The sequence below is a fragment of the Panthera pardus genome, unplaced genomic scaffold (assembly GCF_024362965.1).
Source record: "Panthera pardus isolate Hobbes unplaced genomic scaffold, ASM2436296v1 HiC_scaffold_10, whole genome shotgun sequence".
In the NCBI taxonomy this organism is placed as follows: Eukaryota; Metazoa; Chordata; class Mammalia; order Carnivora; family Felidae; genus Panthera; species Panthera pardus.
The window spans coordinates 19,026,376-19,049,737 of NW_026526655.1; the positions used below are offsets into that span (position 1 = coordinate 19,026,376).

Sequence of the window (23,362 nt, forward strand, 5' to 3'; positions counted from 1 at the left end):
GGGAGGACTGCCCCCCACTAAGCCTGTTCCTAGAAGCAGGTTTATTTCAGCATCTGTCCTCAGCCTGGCTCAGCAGCGACACTAGAGTTAAAGTACAAGGTAGTGTGAAATGCAGATGACTTGGGGGAATGGGGGCTGGTGTGAATCTCTAATCCAGACCTTACAATGACTGGATGATTAATCATCTACACTGGGACACACTGGGAAAATGAAAGGGTACTTTTAGTAATTATGCTGGGACAACAGATGTAAACCAGGATGATTCCAGTTATAAACCTCAGCAGGGTTGGGATCACATACCCTTTGTCTCCTCCTTTTGCCCTTAGAAGCTATACTAATGAACCTTTCTACATTATGTAGCACATGCAGGGGCCCCTGGAAATTTCTTATTTTCCTACCCTTTCCCTAGCCCACCTGTCTACCTGAATGTCTCCCAACCTTCATACTTCCTCTTGCCCGACAGTGACAGACCATACTCAAGCACAACTGGGGAGAAAAGCTCTGTTTATACAAGTGGGACTAGGGAAGAGCAGTCCAGTGGGGACTCGGCTGTGCAGTGTTCTCTTAAGAGTCCGTGTAGTCTTGGGGTCAGGTCTCCTTCCCCAGCCTTTGCCTGGGGAATCTGGAGGATTGGTCTATCCTTTCCTTGGCTCTGAGCTTTAAGGAAGTTAGTGTGGAGGGGATAATGCCTCTTGGTGTTTCTCTGCTCCAAGCCCCTCTCTGGGTTTCTGGTGGCAACCATCGTTTGAGCCAGGGTTGATGAAAGAGATTCATCCTTTGGGACTGAGGTATGGGATTGAGGCTGTGGCAAGAGGAAGGAAGTCCAGCGGAGAGTATGCGAAGAAAGGGGCAGAAAAGATACCACAGGTGGAAAAACGAAGAAAGGGAAGAGAGAGAGAGTGAAAGATCAGGTCCTAGATTTGCTTGTTAGGAAAGGTGAGGTAATTTTGTGCTTAGGAATGCACAACCCAAAACCTGGTTTTTACCACCTCTGTTTGCCTTCTGGAGCATCCTTCCAGGTTTTTCTTACCGTCTCAAGCCAGCGCACCCACCCTTCCCAAGAAGTGCCCGCCTTAGGATTCATCCCCCTCTAGTCCTTCCCGGATGCAGATATGCACAAAGATGGAGGCTGGATGGAGGCTGGTGCCGTCCTTGGAGAGTAGGTGTATGTGGCGGTAGCCTGGAAAGGGGCAGGAGGACAGCATTAGGAAGGGAGCCGGAGCTGGACCGCTGGCCAGGGCTTGGGGGACCGGCCCACCTTGTTGCATGCAGGTCCAAGGAAGTGTGTACTGCCCAATAAAGTCGTGTCGGGTTTTCCAGTTGTAATCATTTACCACAAAACGCAGCAGGGCCAGTTCAGGCACCAGGACCTGGAAGCATAGTGTCTGCCCCCAGTATGGATTAAAACCTGAAGAGGGGGTGAAAGACGGTGGGAGTGAAGGGACAGATCATTGGCAGTTTTCTTTAACCCCATCCCGGGCCACTGTGATTTTCAGAGCGATCAGTGTGAGGGAGTCGAGGTGAGGCAATGGAGGCCCAGAGTGGGTGAGCAATTTGCCCACACTGTCGGAGCTTATAAGTAAGGGGCCAGGACTCAGACCCAAGATGTCCGAGCCCTTCTTTGTCCCGTTCTACACTGCTCCTCTTGGGGGTGGGAGAGGGGTGGTGACCAGGACTGTGCTTCATGGAGGGCAGCATGGTAGGAAAACGGCCATGTTCCTCCTCTCCCCCCAGCACTGCCCAGTCTCACCATTGTTCTCCACATAGTTCGTCTCTTGCCGGGTTGTGTCTGGGCGGACACCGAAGATTTCAACTCTCACCAGTGGATCCACAATGGACCTCTCTTTAGTCATGTCCTCCTTGGGGAGTTGCTGACCACTGATCACCTGTAAGCAGGACTTGGAACCTCAATAGTTCCTGTTCCCAGCCCCGCTCCAGCTCACTCTTACACCCAGGGGAGGGGGGCGGGGATACACAGGACCTTGCGCTACGGCTTCTGGATTTGGGTAATACATTCTCTTCTAGTAATCTACCTGCAATTTAAAATGCATCCAAGTAGAAATTTAACAAGGTTTGGAAGCAGGTATGTTAACGTCAGCAACCCCTTTCCTGCATTTACTCTGCACCAGACATTGTTGTAGGCACTTTATGTTAATCACAACAACCCTGTGAGGTGGGTGGTATCATACCCCCATTCTGCAGGTGAGGAGCCAGAGGTTAAGGAACCTGCCCAGAGGTACACAGCCCGTGAACGGACTTGAACCGAGGCAACTGGCCCCAAAGACCACACTGTTCACAGTTGGGCTGTGCCGCCTCGTGAGGAATTCACCCATCACGCTCCCACCAGGCCCAGCCATCTCCTCCCCCTGCTTCTATCCCAGCTACCCTAGGCTCTGCCTGACAGTTTCTCCTCTCCAAGGTACCTGGATTAGGAGGGTCTGGGCTTTGAAAGGGCTGATGGGCCTCTCTGGGTGGAAGGAACTCTGGGTGTCACGCAGGAAGTCTGGCTTCAGCACATAGCCACAGCCACCGTTCTGGCGGAAGAGCCCATCACAGATGTCCATCTCCAGCCCCGCAGTCTGCACATTCATAGCCACTGAGAGCCCCAGGAGAATAGGAAGGAAGGATGTATCTCAGGAACCATCTAGGCCCTCTTTCAGGGGAGTAAGGAAATGTGTTGGGTAGAAGAGGGCCTGCTGGGAACACCCCCTTAGCATCTTTCTCAGCCTAGCACACTTCAAGCATTCCCCGGCCCTCTTGCCACCTGTGGCCCTTCCCCTCCCTCCTCCTTGTCCCTGCTGCCCCCTCACCCATCTGGCAACCCGCATTCCAGAGTTCCTGGGGGTTGTAGTTGGACGAATCTGTCCTCAGGCCACTGGGATACACACGGCTTAACTGCCAGGCGTTGTGCTGCACAAACGCATTGCCTGCAAAAGGGATATAGTAGGGAGATGGCAATGGAGTGGATTCCACCACTTCCCTGGCCCCAGGTACTTCACTCTTGTGCCCAGCACCTCGCAAGGCCAGCTCCGGAAGGCTTCACCATGACTCTCTGTTCCATCCTGACCCGTCTCCCCAGGTTCCCTATCCCTGGAGCCATGAGCCCACTACTCATAACTCCTGTCCCTGTGCCTACTCTGAGGAGTTTCGTAGCTCCCTCGTCTCTCCTTTGTCCCTTTGTCCTCTTTCTTGGGACTCATCTGCCTGCCCAGCAGCCTGACCCTACTCATCCCAATTCCCTCCCTGGCCCTTCCTTTCGGTCCTGACCAGCCTCTTTGATGAGGCTCTTGGCCTTGGTTTCAGAGAAAGATGATGTCTCATAGAAGCGGTAGTGCTCCCTCGAGTGAGTGAAGCTGTGGAATGAGACGGCCTTCAAGTAGACAACCAGGGCAGAGAGGGATGGACACATGATGGGTTTGCATTTCTGGAAAAGGAGAAAATAGGAAGATGAAATTGAACCCTCAGCGATCTGAGAGGAAGGGGCCGGTGGCCAGGATCTGAATTTCCCCACCCAGCCTGAGCCTCTGCCCACTGCCTCCCCATTGCATTCCCCCTCCTGCCTCACCTGCTTGGGAAAGAGAAGGGACTCATGCTTGGAACTAGGAGCCTGAACCATAATCTGACAACAGATAGGCATACAAAACGGCGGACACATCACAACCTGGGGATGGGAATGGGAATAAAGGCAGTCTACATACACTGATGGGACTGGTTTCAGCTTCTGGGCTTAAAGGGTCTGCTCTACTGTTACTTTCTGGGCAACAGGTTTGTAATGATTTTTAAGCAGAGGGGTGTCATCCTCCCTACCTCTCATCTTTTAAAACAATAGTGAATTTTGGTCAAACCCAGACAGATGCAAGGTATGCAAATGGGCATGGAAGTCACACCTGGAAGGATGTGAGGGTCCCAGAGTAATAGCGTTACATTTGTCTCCTGAATTCCCATTTCCTTCCCTGGACATGGTAGCAGGTTAGACACCACAGCCCCAGAGAGGACAGGGTAAGCCAGCAGTTAGTCAGCTAAGTCAAGGAAGCGCATGAGAAGGAAATGCAGGCTTCAAACCAGGATCTTGGCGGACCCACCAATGGCACCCCTTCCCCACAGGGAGTTGGACCACCTTGGCACAGCCTTCTTGAAGCTTTCACCTTCCCTGACTTTCTGTTCCTTCTTTTTGGTCATTTCCGGCCCCTTCTCAGAGTCACCTTTTCCAAGAAGCTTTCTCTAAGCTCATTTTAGATGAGGCCACAGGCGTCCCTCCACTAAGCCCTACTTACCCAATACAGTAGAGCGTGTTTTTGTCCTCTTTCTCTCCCTCCCTCCCTCCTTTCCTCCCTCCCTCCTTCTCCTCTCCCTGCTCTCCCCACACCAGTGGTTTTCAATCTGGCCTTTAAGAAGATTGAGAATTAGTACAAAGATGTCTCAGGAGGGGCGCCTGGATGACTCGGTCAAGCATCTGACTTCAGCTCAAGTCATGATTTCTTGGTTCGTGGGGTCAAGCCCCATGTCAGGCTCTGTTCTGATGGCTCAAAGCCTGAAGCCTGCTTTGGATTCTGTGTCTTTCTCTTTTGCCCCTCCCCGACCTGAGCTTGCTTGCTCTCAAAAAATGAACATTAAAAAATGGTTATTTTAAAAAGATATCTCAGGAGTCAGCGGGGGGACCCAGGAGAGAGCCAAATAGGTGCTCCACCTAGGACAGCTCCACATTTATCTCTTTTGTATACGGAGCACCCGTATAAGATTTCATTCGAAAAAGATTTCATGGCCCAAAGAAGTTGGAAAGCCACTGCAATCTCTCTCTCTCTCTCTCTCTCTCTCTCTCTCTCTCTCTCTGACCATATATAGTGGTGCCATCCCTACACCTCGTTTTCTGGGGGTAAGGGGCGTTTTGCTCCTTGGCTCTCCACCTTGCTTGGCTCTAGTCTCTCCACACACGAACTCAGCTTATGGTACAGACCGACCCAGTGCTAGAGCGGAAAGACCACCCTCCTGGCCCACCTTGTCCTTCTTTTTGTCCTTACTGCGGGGGCTCAGCTCCTGGGGCTCAGACTCAAACTGGGCCTCCAGCTCTGGCTTAGCCTCCTGCTCTCCCTCCAGTTGAGACTCCAGCACTTCCTCCTCTTCCTCTTCCTCGAGGTCCTCCTCAAGGGTCTGTAGCTTCTTCCCCTTCACCAGGATCTTCCTCCTAAGTTCCTGGGGGTGGAAATGAAGGGACTTGTTTACTTGTCTGCTCTGGGCCCCTCCTGGGGACCATGCAGTGCCCACTGCTCTGATGGGACCACCTCAAAGACAGGGGAAGTGGGTGGTCAGGAGTGCCCATGGTGGGGGGCGGGGCGCTGCATGATACATACAGTAGGGATTCCCTATCCTTAAGCCAATTTGTAACATCCCTATCCATTTGGAAAACAATACATGGGACCCCTACCTCACATTTGAAGATTTCTCCCAGATTAAAGATTTAAATGTAAAGAACTAAGAGTATCAGAAAAAAATAGAGAATCTTTTTGAATAATCTTTCAGTGGGAAAGCCTTTAGAAACAGGAAGTGGAAAAAAGAAGAAAAAAAAACAGGAGATGAAAACTCAGAAGACATAAAAAAGACTGGCAGATTTGACTACATAAAGCTTCAAATCCCCAATAGGGCATGGGGCGCCTGGGTGGCTCAGTCGGTTGAGCGTCCGACTTCGGCTCAGGTCATGATCACACAATTTGTGGGTTCGAGCCCTGCGTCGGGCTGACAGCTCAGAGCCTGGAGCCTGCTTCGGATTCTGTGTCTCCCTCTCTCTCTGCCCCTCCCCCATTTGTGCTCTGTCTCTCTCTCTCTCTCTGTCAAAAATAAATAAACATTAAAAACAAAATCCCCAATAAGGCAGAAGATGCAATAGTCCAAAAGCAAAGACTGCAAAAACAGATATTTTCCAAAGCATTTATATCTTTAACATTTAAAAACTTGTTATAGGGGCACCTGACCGGCTCTGTTGGGAGAGCAGGGGACTCTTCATCTCAGGGTCGTGAGTTCAAGCCCCACATTGGGCATGGAGCCTACTTAAAAATAATAAAACAAACAAACAAACAGGGACGCCTGGGTGGCTCAGTCAGTTAAGCATCAGACTTTGGCTCAGGTCATGATCTCATGGTTCAAGTGTTCGAGCCCCACATTGGGCTCTGTGCTGACAGCTCAGAGCCTGCAGCTCACTTCGGATTCTGTGACTCCCTCTCTCTCTGCCCCTCCCCTGCTGATGCTCTCTCTCCCTCTGTCTCTCCTAAATAAATAAATAAATAAATAGTAAGTAAGTAAATAAATAAATAAAACCGCAACTACAGTTTCTTGCTTAGGAATCATCTCTGTAAAACAAACAAATTTGTTATGTATCAACAAAGATTACAAACCCAGGGTGACCTGGGGTTCCTGGGTAGCTCAGTCAGTTGAGTGTCTAACTCTTGATTTTGGCTTGGGTCATGGGATTGAGCCCCAAGTCAGACTCCATGCTGAGCATGAGTCTGCTTAAGATTCTCTCTCTCTCTCTCTCTCTCTCTCTCTCTCTCTCTCTCTCTCTCCCTCTGCCCCTCCCTACCCTGTATGAGCTCTATCTAAAATAAAATTTAAAAAAAGATTATAAACCCCAATAAAAGTGGGTAAATAATATAAATTAATCCAAAAGAAGAAAATATAGACCTTTCTTTTTTAAAAACTTGAACTTTTCTTTCTTTCTTTTTTTTTTTTTTTCCACATTTGCCACTCTGAATCATCTCACTACTGGAGTTGTTTGTAGTCATTATCTTACACTGTTGGTTGGAATGCAATTTGGTTTTTTTCCTCCGGGGGCAACTTGGTAATAATTACCAAAATATCAACATGCAAACTCTCCAACCCAGCAATTTTACTTCTAGAAACCCATCTCACAGAAAGAATAAATGGACAAAGCTGTATGTAAAAATGAAAACTTAGCAACAACCTGAATGATTACCATTTACTGGTTGAATAAACGATGGTTCATAACAGAAAATAGAATACCACATAGGAAATAGAATAGCTATTAGAAGGAGCAAAATTATACATGAAAAGACATCCATGATATATACGGTATGTGAAATATAAAAGGGATATAGAAAAGGACCCCATGCACGTTTTTAAAAACATAAATATATATACACACACATGTTTATATAAGCATTAAAAAAAAACTATTGACAGGGCACCTGGGTGGCTTAGTCGGCTAAGCTTTCCAGCTCTTGATTTCAGCTCAGGTCATGATCTCAGGGTCGTGAGATCGACCTCGGATCAGGCTTACTGTGGAGCGTAGAGTCTGCTTGGGATTTTCTCTCCCTCTTTCTCTGTCCCTCCTCCACTCATATTCACTCTCTCTCTCTCTCTCTCTCTCTCTATCTCTCTCAAAATAAATGAACCTTAAAAATCTATTGACAGCTGTTTTGGGAGAGGCTGAGATTATGGTGGGGGACTTCCCTTTCTGTATATTATTTGTATAGTCTACAATAATTATGAACTATCAGGAAAAAAAAGATATTTCCATTGAAAAAAGAAATAAGTAAATAATTGATTTAAAATTTAGAGAACTATAAACAATTCTGTATTCAATTGTATTTTTTAAAAATTAAAATTGTTGGGACATCGGGTCATGGTATTGAGCCCCACACTGGGCTCCACGTGAGTGTGGAGATTGCTTGGGATTCTCTCTCTCTCTCTCTCTCTCTCTCTCTCTCTCTCTCTCTCTCTCTCCTTCTGTCCCTCTCCCCTGCTCATGTTCTTTCCCTCTCTAAAATAAAAATTTTTTAATTAAAAAAAAGTTGTCTCCAAGATATTAAAGAGAAGGATAATCCATCTGAGGGTGAGGAGAAGGGAAAGGAGGGGCATGGAGGAAGGAGCCGAGATGGGGAGGGTATGGAAGCCACGGTAGAGCCCGGGCTCGGGGAACAGGGCGCCTACCTCAGGCGAGGGCAGTTGAGTGGGCAGCAGCCCGTCCAAGGTTGTGCTCAGCAATTGCTCCCCCAAGATCTCAGTCAGATGAAGCGCCATGACCTGCTGCTGCTCCCACGTGCAGTGGTTCTCCAGGGACAAGATGACTGGGTAGTCTGATGTCTGATAGGGAAGGGAGGGGACGCTGGAGCCAGAGTTCTATAGCCTGTAACTTCCTTGCATCTCCAGGCCTCCCCTGGTGACTCACTCAGCGGAGTACCCTGATGGCTAAACTCCTCTGACCCGATTCCAGGTGTCAAGGAGGTCTTTCTGGGTCTGGGGCCCACCCCATGTTTAAAAGTCACTGTTGGGGGAGCGCCTGGGTGGCAGAGTCGGTTAAGTGCCCGACTCTTAATTTCGGCTCAGGTCATGATCTCACGGTTGGTGAGTTCAAGCCCAGTGTCAGGCTCCAGGCTAATAGTCTGGAACCTGCTTGGAATTCTCTCCCCGCCCCTCTTCTGCCTCCCTGCTACTTGTGCATGCTCTTTCTCTCTCTCAAAAAAATAAAAATAAAAATAAAAATAAAAATAAATAAATAAATAAATAAGAAGAAAAATTAAAAAGTCATTCTTGGGATCCCAAATCTGAGACTTGTACCAGGTCTGACCCAGGTCCCTCTGGGACCTTTGAGTGTTTAGCCTCAGAGTGGGAAGGCTAGGCCATTCCCCTAACTATGTGCTCATGTGACACTCTCATCTCCCGATTCCTCTTGTCCCCCAGCCCTACCCACCATCTTCTCTGCTTCCTTATCCACCCTCTCCCAAATAGGTGACAGTTATTCAAGGTACTAGTTACTAATCTCTAGCAATAGCCTCTCTGACTACTAATTACTGATGACATACCCAACCCTTATTCATAATCCCTTAACATTCGCCCGATGTTTCAGTTACACATATATGCTATTTGATATGACCTCCCCTGGATCCCTCTACCCTCTGCAGATCCAGAGCCAGCCGCTCCTCCCTCAGATCATCTTCCCTCACCAGTATGCTCATCCCGGGGCTCCTACCTGGAAGGCGTACTGTGCTACAGTGGCCACGACATCTTTGAACGGGATGCGGGAGGTCAGGGTGTGTCCATGGTAAACGATAGGCTCCCCACTAGGTCCGTCCCATATATCCACCTCCACACAGCGGCACCCCCTCTTCAGGGCCCTGCAAAAAACCCCAAACGCCAAGAGACAGAGAGGTCAAGGTCTCCTCTTCCGACTAGGGACCCTTACCCACTCTGGAGAGAACAGTGCTCGGTGGCACTTATCTGTTAAGACCCTTTCATGCTACATCTCCGTGGGCCTTTCTCTGTCCACTGGAACACTGTGACAGCTCTCACCACCTCCACCCACCCCCCCACCCCCAGCCCACCTAACTCACAGGCTGCCTTCAGCAAGTCATCACATATTGCCTCATGATGCTTCTGGTGTTCTGGTTGTGTACCGTTCTGCAGCCCCTGAGTTATTTAAACTCTTAGGAAATTTGTTTGTTTGTTTTTACATTTATTTATTGTTGAGAGACAGAGAGAGACAGAGCACAGGTGGGGGAGGGGCAGAGAGAGAAGGAGACACAGAATCCAAAGCAGGCTCCAGGTTCTGAGCTGTCAGCACAGAGCCTGACGTGGGGCTGGAACTCACAAACTGCGAGATCATGACGTGAGCCAAAGTCGGATGTTTAACCCAACTGAGCCACCCAGGCACCCCTATTTGTTTGTTTTTAAAGTAAGCTCTATGCCCAACATAGGGCTTGAACTCACGACCCCAAGATCAAGAGTTGCATGTTCTACCAACTGTGCCAGCCAAGCACCCCTCAAACTCTCAGTAAATTTATACTTTATTTTCTCTACTGAATGTCCTGGGGCAGAAACAATATATTTCACTAATCTTTGTATACCCTGAAGCTGCTAGTTCAGTTGCTGGCACTGTAAGTCAAGATATCTTGACTATTCAATCTAACCACAGATAATCACAATAAAAGCAGATACCACTTATTAGCTATTAACACATGGATTATCTCATTTAATCCTCACAACTCAGGGGGAGCCGGGGTGGCTCAGTCGGTTAAGTGTCCAACTCTTGATTTCAGCTCAGGTCATGCATGATCTGAGGTTCGTGAGATCGAGCCCCACATCGGGCTCTGTGCTGACAACGTGGAGCATGCTTGGGATTCTCTGTCTTCTTCTCTCTGCCCTGCCCCTGCCCCTGCCCCACTCAAAAATAAATAAATAAACATTTTTAAAAGTCCTCACAACTCAGAATAGGCATTGTTATCATCCCTATTTCATAGAAGGGGAAACTGAAGTACAGAGGGGTTAAGTACTTAGAATCAGAGTACCAAGCTCTGAGAGAGCTAGGATTTGACCTCAAATGGTCCGACTCCAGAACATACGTTTCTAACTTCTATGCACTACTGCTTTTGTGTAACATTTACTTTATTTGTTCAAAATAAACCTGTCAGGACCTCTGGGTTCCAGGAGCATTTCACAGCTTATGAAAAAGAAAGCAGCTCTATATACCCATAGAGTTTCAATACTAGTCTCCTGTCAGTCTTCAACATGTCCTTCAAGTCTCCCAGGGATCCATGGATCCTCAGCCCCAAGCCCCCCCCCCCCCCCCACCCCCAGGACATCTTCTCAATCCCTGTTAGCTACTGAGAGCACAGATGGCCCCTTCTCATGAGCTGGAGCCCTTCCCGCTGCACCGTATATATCCTTCGACGCTGCTCTGGCCACAAAGCTGGTCCCCCACTAGGTAGGTGTTGTGAGAGGAGTTGATATAATAGTGGTTCAGGGGTTGAGTCATATCCTGGTAGATGGGGAGGCAGGCTGGGTTGAAGACATCGCCATCCTTCGAGCAGAGGTAGCTGAGGAAGCCATCCAAGCTCAGCACATGTCGCACTTTGCCTAAGGTGGGGAGCAGGGGAATGCCAGAGTGAGAAGCTCTGAGTGAGAGCATCCCAGCACAACCCCAGCCCGTCTTTCACCCCACCCCCTCTTCCAGAGTCCTGACTTATAGATGGTGTCCACTCCCAGCCTCTAGATCCCAAAATGTGCCCCACCCACTGTCACTTCGATCATCGCCACCCTCAGAGAAAGTTAAAGCTACAAGGAGAAACATTAAGATCATTCTAGTCCAGCAGTGCCTGGGTGGCTCAGGTGGTTGAGCATCCAACTCCTAATTTCGGCTCCGATCACAATCTCACAGTTGTGGGATTGAGCCCCACGTCGGGCTCTGTGCTGAGCTGGGAGCCTGCTTGGGATTCTCTCTCCTTCTCTCTCTGCCCCTCCCCCACTCATGGTCTCTCTGTCTCTCTCAAAAATATATAAGCTTAAAAAAAAAAGTATTAGTTAAAAACAAATCATTTTAATCATTCTAATCCAGTGCTATCCAATAGAACTTTCTGCAATGATGGAAATGTTCTATTCTGTGCCATCCAGTATGGTAGCTTCTAAACACATATGGCTACCGAGCACCTGAAATGTGGTTGTGTGACTGAAGAACTGAATTTAAAATTTTGATTTTAGCTAATTATTATTTTTTAAGTTTTAATTTATTTATTCTTTTAAGTAATGTCTACACCCAGTGTGGGGCTTGAACTCATGACCCCGAGATTAAGAGTCCCATGCTCTTCCAACTGAGCCAGCCAGGCACCCTGATTTTAGTTAATCTAAATGTAAATAGTCACACAGAGCTCATGGTTACCATAATGGACAGCATAGTATTCAGTGCAAAGGGTTAATTTTATAGATGGGGAAGCTGAGGACCAGAGAGAAACAAAGTCAAAGACTCAGTGGCATGACCGAGGTACCTGTGGTTTATTCCCTGGGCTGCGTAGCTGCTGCCGACCATGACCTGAGGGTTTCTTCCTATCATCAATTCTTAGATGGTATTTTGAAAAGTATTTGTCCAATATCACCTTACACTACACTTTCTTTGATGGTAGGGTCCTGTCACTCCTTCCATAGCCCTCACCCATCTCAGCATGGGCTTCATACAATACCAACAATGACAACTAATACTGAGCACTTATACCTGGGACGTTCCATGCAGCATCTCTCTTAATGCTCTCACCGACATGATGAGGCAGATATAATATAACCCGCCCTGAGAGGTTAGGTAACATAACTAGTAAGTGAAGGAGCTGGGATTTGAACCCAGGCAGCCAGGTGTCTGAGCCACACCCATATCACTGGGCTATGCCATCTCACTGAGGTTAACAACACTGCAGGGGGGGTTCTCTTGGGAGGCCAAACAACTTGACTCTAATGCCCAGCTTCCTTGCTCCAGCTTTGACAAGGCCTAGAGATGGAGAAAAGCAGTGGCAGGAAGTCAGGCAGGAAGTTTTCTTCTTGACAGTAATAACTTAAATCATGAGGGTAAATCCACAGTTGCCAGATACTTCTCATGTTCATCATTTCATTCGGTAACCAATTATTTTACAAATGAGCAAACCATGTCTCACTTTGCCCAGGGCTACTCAGTTAGTAAGAAGTACGGTGGGGAAGAGGAGAAAGCAGGCAAAAACCTCTCTGACCTCGGCTGCAGCAACTTCTAACTCAACATGTCTCTGGAGGCAAGGGAAACAAAAGCAAAAATGAACTATTGGGACCTCATTAAGATAAAAAGCTTCTACATGGTGAGAGAAACAATCAGCAAAACTCAAAGGCAACTGACAGAATGGGAGAAGATATTTGCTAACAACATATCAGATAAAGGGTTAGTATCCAAAATCTAAAAAGAACTTATCAAACAATCCAGTGAAGAAATGGGCAAAAGACATGAATAGACACTTGTCCAAAGAAGACATCCAGATGGCCAACTGACACATGAAAAATGCTCCACATCACTCATCATCAGGGAAATACAAATCAAAACCACAATGAGATACCACCTCACACCTGTCAGAATGGCTAAAATTAACTCAGATGATGACAGATATTGGCGAGGATGTGGATCTCTTTTACATTGTTGGTGGGAATGCAAGCTGGTGCAGCCACTCTGGAAAACAGTATGGAGGTTCCTCAAAAAACTAAAAATAGAACTACCCTATGACCCAGCAATTGCACTACTAGGCATTTATCCAAGGGATACAGGTGTGCTGTTTCGAAGGGACACATGCACCCCCATGTTTATAGCAGCAGTATCGACAATAGCCAAAGTATGGCAAGAGCCCAAATGTCCATCAATGGATGAATGGACAAAGAAGATGTGGTTTATATATCCAATGGAGTATTACTCAGCAATCAAAAAGAATGCAATCTTGCCATTTGTAACAACGTGGATGGAACCAGAGGGTACTATGCTAAGTGAAACAAGTCAGTCAGAGAAAGACAAATATCATATCACTCATATGTAGAATTTAAGATACAAAACAGATGAACATAAGGGAAGGAAAGCAAAAATAATATAAAAACAGGGAGGGGGACAAAACATAAGAGGTTCTTAAATATAGAGAACAAACTGAGGGTTGCTGGAGGGGCTGTGGGTGGGGGCATGGGCTAAACGGGCAAGGGGCATTAAGGAGGACACTTGTTGGGATGAGCACTGGATGTTATATGTAGGGTATGAATCACTGGACTCTACTCCTGAAATTATTATTGTACTATATGCTAACTAACTTGAATGTAAATTTAAAAATAAATAAATAATTTTTAAAAAGGAAAAAGAAAAAAAAAAAGAAGTACAGTGGGGAATTGAGCCCAGGTCTCCTGGCTGATACGATGCTCTGCAGCCAGAGTATAGTAACTGCCAGGTGAATGCAGGGGAGGGAACATCCAGAAGGACCGGCAGTAGAATAAATGTAACTGATGTCTACCAGATCCTGCACTGGAAAGGGAAGATCCCACTTCTAAAGCCTTGGCATTCTTCTTCTGTTTAGTTTTCTGAAATGATTTCTTTATAGCCCCCTTTCTTCTCTGAGCATGAACAGGTATCTGGAATCAGCGATTCCAGACCTTTCTGTTTGACTCTAAGTTCCATGAGGGCAGTGTCCTTGTCCAACCTCCTCCTGCTGTATTTCTGGTCCTGAGCCTAGGTCCTGGCCCATGACAGGTGCTCAATAAGCATTGGCTGACGTAGTGAGTGAACGAATGAATGAAAGGGCGTTGGGAGTTGAGACCTGGAAATGTGGGTCCCTTGTCCAGCTCTCGTTCATCTCGTCTCTAATCCTCATGTTCCACAGAGGTATGAGGAAAGGGTCAAGTGACTCGGGTTTGAATCCTGATTCTTCCTCTCATTAGCTGTTGGCTTTGAGCAGCTCATTTGATCTTTCTAAACTCTAGTTCTCTTCTTTCGCACAACTGACTTAGTAACAGAACCCACTTCAACAGGCCATTGGAAGGATGAGGAGAGAAAAGGCATGTAGCAATGTTGGCACATGACGGGATACTTAGCAGAAGCTGAATAAAGATTATGCTTTTGATTTACAAGGTTGTAGGGAGGACTAAATGAAGCAAGTGATGTGAAAGTGCCTTGTAAATCACCTATTATTAATGTCAGTTCCTGCTATTCTGAAGGGCATGGAGGGCAGGGAGATGTCCACTGAAGGGGCAGGGAGAAAGGTCTGAAGGCAGAGAGGGCGTATGTTAGTGGTGCTTACTAAAAGCTAGGTGACTGGCCTCCTCATCACGCCCCCTCAGCCAGGGACTGGCTAGCTTCCTTCCCCAGGGGCTTAGCGACTCAAGAACCACTCGGAGAATTTGGAGAGCTCAGGAAAGGGCAGAGACCCAGCACTTAAAGAAACAACAAACAGGGACCATGAAGGAGCTAGAGGAAGAGGAATCATATGTGCTAGAGGAGAAGCCAAGGCAAGAGGACCAAGGATCTCCCTTTTCCCCTGGGGACAAACGTTGATACCAGGAAGAACTTATTCTGAAAGTGAAGCAGGAGCAGAGTGGAAGAGAGGGGACTTAAGGAAGGGTCTTCCTCTGGAGAGATCCAGCACGATGGGAGACTCCTGTCTTACTTGGGAAGGAAATCGCTGCTCTCCTTCCCAGGGAGTGGTTGAATGAGAGGAAAATGATAGCACAGGGACTGGCATACGGGTAGACTCAGCCTTCCCTGAGCTAGGCAGAAGGCAGCTTGGCTCTGGACCTTTGTAATCCTGGTCCCCCTCCCCGCCCCATGACCGGTGCCTCTCCACCCTCTGGCCCTCTTACCGCTATCTGAAGGCTCATAGCGGTCGATGAGTTCCAGAGCAAGATCTGAAGCTCTTTCTCCTTCTTTCTGCTCCTCTCGGAGGAAATCCACAAATTCCAACAGGGTCAGCTTCTGCCCATCAGCTGAAAAGTTTTCAAACACTTCCTGCACCTCAGGGCGCTTAGTCAACGCCTTATAGAACTCTACAAATTCTTCTCCTTCCAGAGTCCCAGACTGGGATGTGTCTGCTGCCTGCAAGAGAGGGTTTAGAGGACTGTGGACAAATCCTTTTAAGAGCAAATTTTATGGCTTCAACTTGCCTTGTAAGGGCAATCTTACTGACAGATGGATACAAACACATTTCCACAGTATGCCCACAGAACTCCTGACATTTAGTGTTCATAGAAGACACTTTGGTAAGTAAAAAGCAAAATGGCAGCCACACCATTTGCTACTAGAGAAAAACTTCAATTAGAAAGAGTGAAATGCCCCCCAACAAGGTCAAAAGATCCCTCCTCCTATTTGCTCACATTCCAGTTGGAGTTTTCCATTGATACCAGGCACCTGTGAAATTCTGGCTATGGACAGAGAGGTCCTTGAGCTACGACATAGTAATGTATTGTTTGCCTTTCATAAGATTATGAATCATCTTTCCTTTTTTAAATTAATTTATTAAAAAAGATTTTTAAAGTTTATTTATTGTGAGAGACAGAGTGTGAGCAGGGAAAGGGCAGAGAGAGAAAGAGAGAGAGGGAGAGAGAGAATCCCAAGCAGGCTCTACACTGTCAGTGTGGAGCCCGATGCAGGCCTCGAACTCACAAACTGTGAGATCATGACCTGAGCTGAAACCAAGAGACAGATGCTTAACTGACTGAGCCACCCAGGTGCCCCATGAATCATCTTTCTAAGAAGACCGAAGGGTAAGAAGCATGCCCGACACTTTCCATCGAGCCTGGCATAGTGGTAGGGTGCATAGGAGAGATTCAACAAAGAGCGATGCTGGATGGGGCCAGAGTACTTCTGGCCAACTGAGAATGTGGCCTTGCCTGGCTTCTGAAAACCCTTCCCCAAAAGACTCACTTGGAAAAGCTGCAAGGCATATTCCTGGTCCATTTCCACATTCATCAGGTGTAGTAACCGCTGGACCTCTGGGAAACTCATGCGACCATCCTGGTTCTTGTCTCCACGCTGGAACCAGTCACTCAGCCACCCAGGTGTGAGTCAAGGCAAAAGCACCATGTGTGTGTCTGTGTGTGCAGATGAGTGTGCATGTTCATCCACTGACACCTTCTCCCCTATCATCTTCCCAGTCTCTCCTCCATGGCCAATGCATTTTCCACATTAGCTGCCAGAATAATCTCCCCAGAGATCTATCTTGTCCTTGCATGGCTTAGGTGCCTGCAGGGGCCTCCCTGTTGCCTGCAGAAAGGAGCCCAAGTTTCTTAACATAGATGAAGGTCTTCACCCCCATGAGCTGGCCCCCACCCATCTTCTCGCCACACCTCTATCCTCCCTGTACTTTGGCCAGACTTAGCAACCCCCCCACTCTCTGATGTCCCACTCTCCCTCCTGCTCTTCAATGTTCTATGTCTGGGCCTTTACTCATGCTATTCCCTCAGGCAGGAGAGCCTTTCCCTCCTTCTTTATGTTCAAATTCTACTCCTTTTCAAGGCTCGGCTCAAATGCAACTTCCTGCCTAACGTTTTCTTAGAACTCTCTTAGCTAGAATTAAGTATTTCTCCTTCCTTTGAACACCCACAAATAATCTAAGTCCCCTAACACTTCTAAGATACTTAGGTTACTTACACAATTCCATTTTTTTTCCAACGACCAAAACAATGCCTGAGTCTCACTGATCTTTGTACTTCTAAAGTGTGGTATAGTGACTGACACCTTCTGCTTAATAAATGGCAAATGAATGAATGAATGAATGAATGAGCAAATGAATGAACGAACTGGCATGGAAGGTGAATACAATCTAGGAAACCTGAATCAGTCAACACCACTAAAGCCGCTTCCCAGTCCTATGCCAGCTAATGCCACTGGGATCTTCTGTTCAGCTCTCAAGATCAGTACCTTGTTTGGCCTTTTGCCTCTCACTGTCCCAATCCTGAAGGGCCTAACTTCTGCCCACTCTCTGCCTGGCTGTTTTTTGCTGTCCCAAGCCTCCATTACTCCTCCAATATCCTCTGCCTCATATTGGCCTGAGCTGCCCTTGCCCACCCCAACTGGACTCTTAGACCCCCCTATCCCTACATGCCCCGCACCCACCCCCCCATCCTTAGCCCTGCAGCTCCTTCAGTGACCCCTGGTCCCCACTCTGACTCCATCCTGCTGATACTGGTCCAGCCGCTCCTTTTGATCCATGCTGGTGACAAAGTCCACCAAATGCTGGAGCCCCTGCATCCATATCTGGGCCTCCTCAACGCTGTTGGCCACCAGGTCCAGGTTGGAACGGCGGCCATGGAAGACGATGGTGAAGCCCTGCTCCAGGGGGAACTCCTCTGCCAGGCTGCGCAACAGCTCAGACTCATGGCCCTCACGCACTGTCTCCACATCAGAGATTGAGACTGCCGGAGAAGAAACGAGTGGGGCACTGAGGAAGAGAATCCACCAAATTGCAGGGGCTAAGGGTCAAGGACCACTACTCCCTTCCTCTCTGTGAAGCCATAGGGAAGAGGAACTCCAACCTCCACAGGATGAAACCCCTGAATCCTTAGTACAGGGAGATGCAGACCCCTGGGATTCAAGATTCCCCATGAGTCACGGCCATTTTCATAGGCAGCATGGTAAGGGGCCTGTGTTGGGAGTGGCAAGACCTGGCTTTTGGCCACCAGCTGGCAGTGTGACACAGACCAAAATGACTTAACCCCTCTGTGCTCTCATCTGAAATAAGGGGTGGTCCCTTCCGTGGCCCGGCCACAGAATGTCTCAGGTCCTTAGACTCTAGGGGACAGGGCTCTAAACCCCCTTTACCAACATCCTGCCTTATCTCCTGTCTGAATTTCAGCTCCCATGTAGAGGCATCACAGGAGGACTGTCAGGGCTGACAGAAGGAAACACTCTTGAAGTATACATAGTAGCAGTTACACCGAATTGTGATGTGCCCAAATTCAATTCCCCTGTTCCAGGTTTGAGGTCTTCCTCTTTCCAGATGTCTAGGGGAGAGCCAGAGAAATTCTTCCACCCCCTTTCCTCAGCTGGAGGTGGTGTGGCTGGTGAATTTTGATTATATCTCTAAAGCAGACTCTCTTAGATGTGTCCTGTGATCAGATTTTTAGAGGGTTCATAAGGCATCTCTGGCCAATAGGATGCACACTGCTATGTTGCATTTATGATTTTTAAAAATATTCATCATTGTGGCTAATGCATTAAATGCATCCTGGCTTTAGGTCCCATGCTAGGTGCTTTATACATGAACTCATTTAGTCCCTGTAACCATCTAGGCAGGTAGTGTTTAATCCCTATTTTGCAGATGAGGAAACTGAAGCTTAATTTAAGTAACTTGTCCACTCAGCTAGAAAGCTGCAGAGCAAGGGTTTTAATCCAAGCAGCCCGATGCCTGAGATCATGCCTTAATTTAATAGTAATAAAATATAACCTGTGATTTATTGAGCCTTATTATATGCTAGGGCTCTCCTAAGCCCTTTACATGCAATAACTGGTTGAATCCTCATAAATAGCCTTACGAGGCAAGTGCTGTTATAATTTCCACTTTGTAGGCTAGGAGAGAGACACAAGAGGGACAGCACAAGGACACATTGTAGGATCCCGGTCCCTCCCCTGCTTTCTAGCTGCTGGCCTCTTCAGAGTCCTGTCTACCCAGCACGCCCACCCCTAGCTATCCACGTGACTCACAGCTGGGCTTGGCCTTGCCTCCCGCCTGCCGGGCATGCCAGACTGTCATGCCATCATCCTGAAGTCTGAAGTATCTTAGTTTCTTCCAGCTTTTGGACCTCACCTTGCGCGCCAGCATGCCTTTCTGCATCAGCAGCACATCTTGATTGATGGGCAGCCCTGGGCCAGGAGAAGAAGGGGCTGGGTGGGTAGCTGGCAGGGAGGGTGGAGGGCCCAGGAGGAGCTCTTGGGACAGGGGTCCAGACTCCTCCCCTTCCCTGGGCTGTGTCCCCAAGCCCTCCTCTCCTGCTGGGGTACTCACGGCCTTGCATCAAGGACACCATCACCTACTGCTCCACAAGCTGGTGCCAGTCACCTAAAGGAGAAAGGAGGAACAAAAAGCTTTGGGTTAATACTGGTGGTCTTAGAATAATAGATCAAAGGAGGAAGAGAAGGAAACCAGTGTGCCCTGACTGGCCACTATGTGCTAGGTACCTCATCTACAGACCCTTCAGCTCTTTTTACTTCCAGTTCGAGTTTGTTAGACTCTGAGGCTTAGAGAGGCTAAGAAACCTGCATCAGATCACATAAGATTCAGAATTTAAAGCCAAATATGTCTGATTCCAAAGCCTCTGCTGTTTCCCATAGCCAGCTCCAGAGAGGGCTACACCAGAGCTTTCTGCCCAATACCCCGCTGGGGGTATTCCGCTGGGTAACCTGCATCATCCTTCTTAGCTCCTGATTATTAGGGACTACCATCAAGCTGGCTGCCCCCTTTAAGAACCTGGAATCTCTCTAGATCCTAGTCTTCTCTTCTCCAGATGGAATCACCCCAGCTTCTCTATCTTGGGAGCCCTCTCCACGCTCCTGTACAGATCAACCAGCTCCTGGGGACCAGGGCAGAGCATCTCTTTTGTCTCTTCTGTGACACTTAGTGCCATACTTGCAAAATAAGCCATCTCCTTCTGCCTTCACACAGTAAAGCATATTTTATACTCCTTGGCCTAACAGTTATTCTCAGTTTAATGGACCAGGTAAGTTATGTAGTCTCAGAACTGCATTTTGTTACATTTTTTTAATGTTTATTTATTTTTGAGAGAGAGAGAGAGAGAGACAGACAGACAGACAGAACGTGAGTGGGGAAGGGGCAAAGAGAGACAGAGATAGAATCTGAAGCAGGCTCCGGGCTCTGAGCTGTTGGCACAAATCCCGACATGGGGCTCGAACTCAAGGACTGTGAGATCATGACCTGAGCTGAAGTCAGACGCCTAACCGACTGAGCCACCCAGATGTCCTAGAACTGCGTTTTCAAGTCCTCTCTACCTACTAAAAAAGATAACCTTCTTTAAGATCTATGCTAATTTAGGACCTGGGTAGGGAACAACAAACTTCCCTTGAAAAGAACTAGAAGACTTGATACGTAGCCCCTATAAGAAATTATCAACTCTTGACGAAATCTTTCTGGAACTGGCAAAGTTCATGAAGCATAAAGCTCTATGCTTTGTATAAGCAAAGGAGCTGCACTTGAATAGAATTGTTGTGTTTTTTAATTGATAAGTTAAAAGTTTTGACAATGGTGAGTATCTAAAACCTGAAAAGCATCTCTAAAATCAGTCAGGTAGTGCTCCATTAAAACATCGTGAAGTTCAACTCCCTATATTTCATAAATGAAAAGCAGAAGTCCAGAAATGTGATGTGACTTGTCTCAGGTCACATGGCCTATCAGTGCCGTATCTCTGTTTAGTTGGAAGAGCCTATAAATCTTTAGGGAAAATGTGGGGGGTCACTGAAAATACAGTTTCCCTGACTGTAGGACCCAAAGCTGAAGTCCAGGAATGTGATAGACACAATGAAGGCTTCTTTCCTTCCTTCCTTTCTAAAAAAAATTTTTTTAATGTTTATTTATTTTTGAGAGTGACAGAGAGAGCACGAGCTGGGGAGGGACAGAGAGAGGGAGACACAGAATCCGAAGCAGGCTCCAGCCTCCGAGCTGTCAGCACAGAGCCCGACACGGGGCTGGAACTCACGAACTGCAAGATCATGATCTGAGCCAAAGTTGGACACTCAACCGACTGAGCCACCCAGGAGCCCCTCTTTCTTTTTTAAAGTAGACTCCACACCCAGTGTGGAGCCCAACATGGGGCTTGAACTCACAACCATAAGACCAAGACCTGAGCTGAGATCAAGAGTCTGATGCTTAACCGACTGAGCCACCCAGGCGCCCCTACAGAAGACTTTCTAAAGGACTAGCGAACATGCAGGGGCCCAGAGGGAGAGGAGAAGGTTGGCAACCAATCCATATCTAAGTGGGAAGGACAACTTGAGGCAGCTCTCAGGAGAGACAGAACCCCGAGACAGTTCCAAAAAGCAAAGGTTTTGCTGGCTGAAGCTGAATATGTGAGCCTGGATGAGACCAGAAGAAGCCTCTGGATGGACAAAGGGGCCCAGAGTGCTTCATGAGAGGCAGAAAAACAGCTCTGCTCTTTTGGGTGGTGATGCAGTCTGGAATCTGAGGCTTGCAAAAGCCGAGCGAAGACTGAAGTAATAGGTGCTCTCCTAAATGTCTCAGGTCCTCCCTCAGACTCTAGGGGACAGGGATCTAATTCCCCTTTGCCAACATCCTGCCTTCTCTCCTCACTGAATTTCAGCTTCCATGTCTGGGGCATAGGGACTCTGGGATGGGGTGGGTCTCAGCCCTGGGAAAAGACAGAATTACCTTCCCTTACACTTGTGTCCAGAAGCCTCACCAGAATGTCCTGAAACATGGGAAGCCCACAGGAAGCCTAAGCTCCAGTGCTGGGACACTCCTAGTTTTGAGCCTATCTCCTCTCAAATGAGCCTTAGGAAAAAAAAAAAAAAAAATTCTTTTTAAGTAGTCCAACACAAGGCTCGAACTCACAACCCTGAAATCAAGACCTGAGCTGAGATCAAGAGTCAGAAGCTTAACTGACTGAGCCATCCAGGTGTCCCTCTTTGGAAATTTATCCAAGGCTTTTTGTCAGACTCCTCCAACCCCAGGGCTTGCCTTGCTCTTCCAATTCTGCTCCCATTCCTGACTCGCTATTTGAAACCTAGATCCAGGCAACATGTGGCCATACGAGGGCCAATTCCAACTCTGGGAGCCCCAGGATATCAGAACTGGGCTTCATTTTATACAGAAGGGGACTGAGGACTAGAAAGATTAACTGAACTGCCAGAGTCATTGAATGAATTAACTAAATAGCATAAGTGGGACTAGAACCATGGTTCCATATGTCCAGCTTGGAGATTTCACCAAGGCTCTGCCCTTAGGAAGGGTTTTGTCTCAGAAGCAGGTTAGGGCAGGGCTACGAATCCATGGGGGACATGGGCGTTTTGTCTTTCCTCTCTGTCATCTTCTGCCCCCACCATGTCCCACTTAGTAGCCTTTCTTTTCTTTCTTCCAGTTTCTCTCCTCCCCCATCCTGACACCTTCATTTTCCCTTCCCTCAGCTCACCCTTCTCTCCTGTTCCTGTCTGCCTCCCTACTTGCCTCCTTGTCAGCCTCTCTGTGCTCTCCTTTCCTCCTCCTTCTCCCCGCCTCCCCCCTGCGTCCCCCCTCCCCCCAGGCTCACCTCTTCCTCTCTTTCTTTCTCTTCTAATTCCCAATACCTCTGGTTCTTGTCCCCTGTGGAGATTTTGAGACTGGGGTCCAGGAAGGAGGAGGACACTCAGGAGTGCACCCCCTCCACTCAGGCTCACTTTCTCCGTATCCTAGGAGACGGACTGAACACACTGCCCAGAGAACGCGACTTAGAACCCAGGTGTTCTAGGTGTTGCTGCTTCCTCTGGTGTTTGAAGGTAGGATGGGAAGGAAGGTCACAGCTGATGCAGGTGCAGTGAGGAAAGAAGGGACAAAGGATCGGAAGTGGGAGCAAGAGAAGGTAAGGAACAGTGGAGGAAGCCCGAGAGGAGAGTAGGTCTTGACTGTTCACTCCTAGAGGTGAATGTAGAGATCCTCGAGGCTGCAGATAATTACCTCTACAATACAGAGGAGAGAGCAGAGATGCAAAATAAGGTCGGAAGTGGCCAGGGCTACAGAGTAACATTTGGTCCTCAACCTACAGGTGGCTTATGTCACCTAGAGATGGACTTTGCCAGGGTTGCCGATAGTGCCAAAGGCATGACAGTGAAATTCAGGGTGTCTCAGGGCCCTCTGAGGGGCAGGAAGGAAGAGAATCATTTGTCCACTCTCTTGCTTCTGAGCAGAACTATTGCCTGAACTCATTCATATAAAGAGGACAGAATGGCTCTGGTCATAGGTCATAGCTCGCAGAATGTTAGAGCTCGAAGACTTTCATAACTCATCTAACCCACAGGTTCCTGGCTATATCACTATCCCTAGGAGTGTCTTAAAATAGAGACTCCTGAGCCCCACCCCAAATCGGCCAGATCAGAATTCGAAAGGAT

The 23,362-nt window shown here is 47.9% G+C and overlaps 1 protein-coding gene across 3 annotated transcripts; it reads right to left on the reverse strand.

The window, feature by feature from the left end:
• Positions 1-487: 487 nt before the first annotated feature.
• On the reverse strand, positions 488-19,323 carry PLCD4 (phospholipase C delta 4). 3 transcript variants are annotated; one of them, XM_019445965.2, is made up of 15 exons: positions 19,257-19,323; positions 18,956-19,114; positions 17,439-17,667; positions 16,178-16,307; positions 15,118-15,349; positions 10,662-10,863; positions 8,981-9,125; positions 7,942-8,094; positions 4,996-5,190; positions 3,268-3,424; positions 2,811-2,927; positions 2,424-2,596; positions 1,751-1,886; positions 1,259-1,408; positions 488-1,180 (listed from the first exon to the last, which is right to left on the reverse strand). In XM_019445965.2, exons 1-15 carry the CDS (start codon positions 19,276-19,278, stop codon positions 1,074-1,076), a joined length of 2,307 nt encoding a protein of 768 aa, XP_019301510.1. In that variant the 5' UTR covers positions 19,279-19,323; the 3' UTR covers positions 488-1,073. The 3 variants fall into 3 exon arrangements, with proteins under 3 accessions (XP_019301510.1, XP_053760815.1, XP_019301511.2); XM_053904840.1 differs by lacking the exons at positions 17,439-17,667; positions 18,956-19,114; positions 19,257-19,323 and adding an exon at positions 3,566-3,661 and having other exon boundaries at positions 16,178-16,588; XM_019445966.2 differs by lacking the exons at positions 17,439-17,667; positions 18,956-19,114; positions 19,257-19,323 and adding an exon at positions 3,566-3,661 and having other exon boundaries at positions 488-1,408; positions 16,178-16,590.
• Between the last annotated feature and the right edge of the window lie 4,039 nt (positions 19,324-23,362).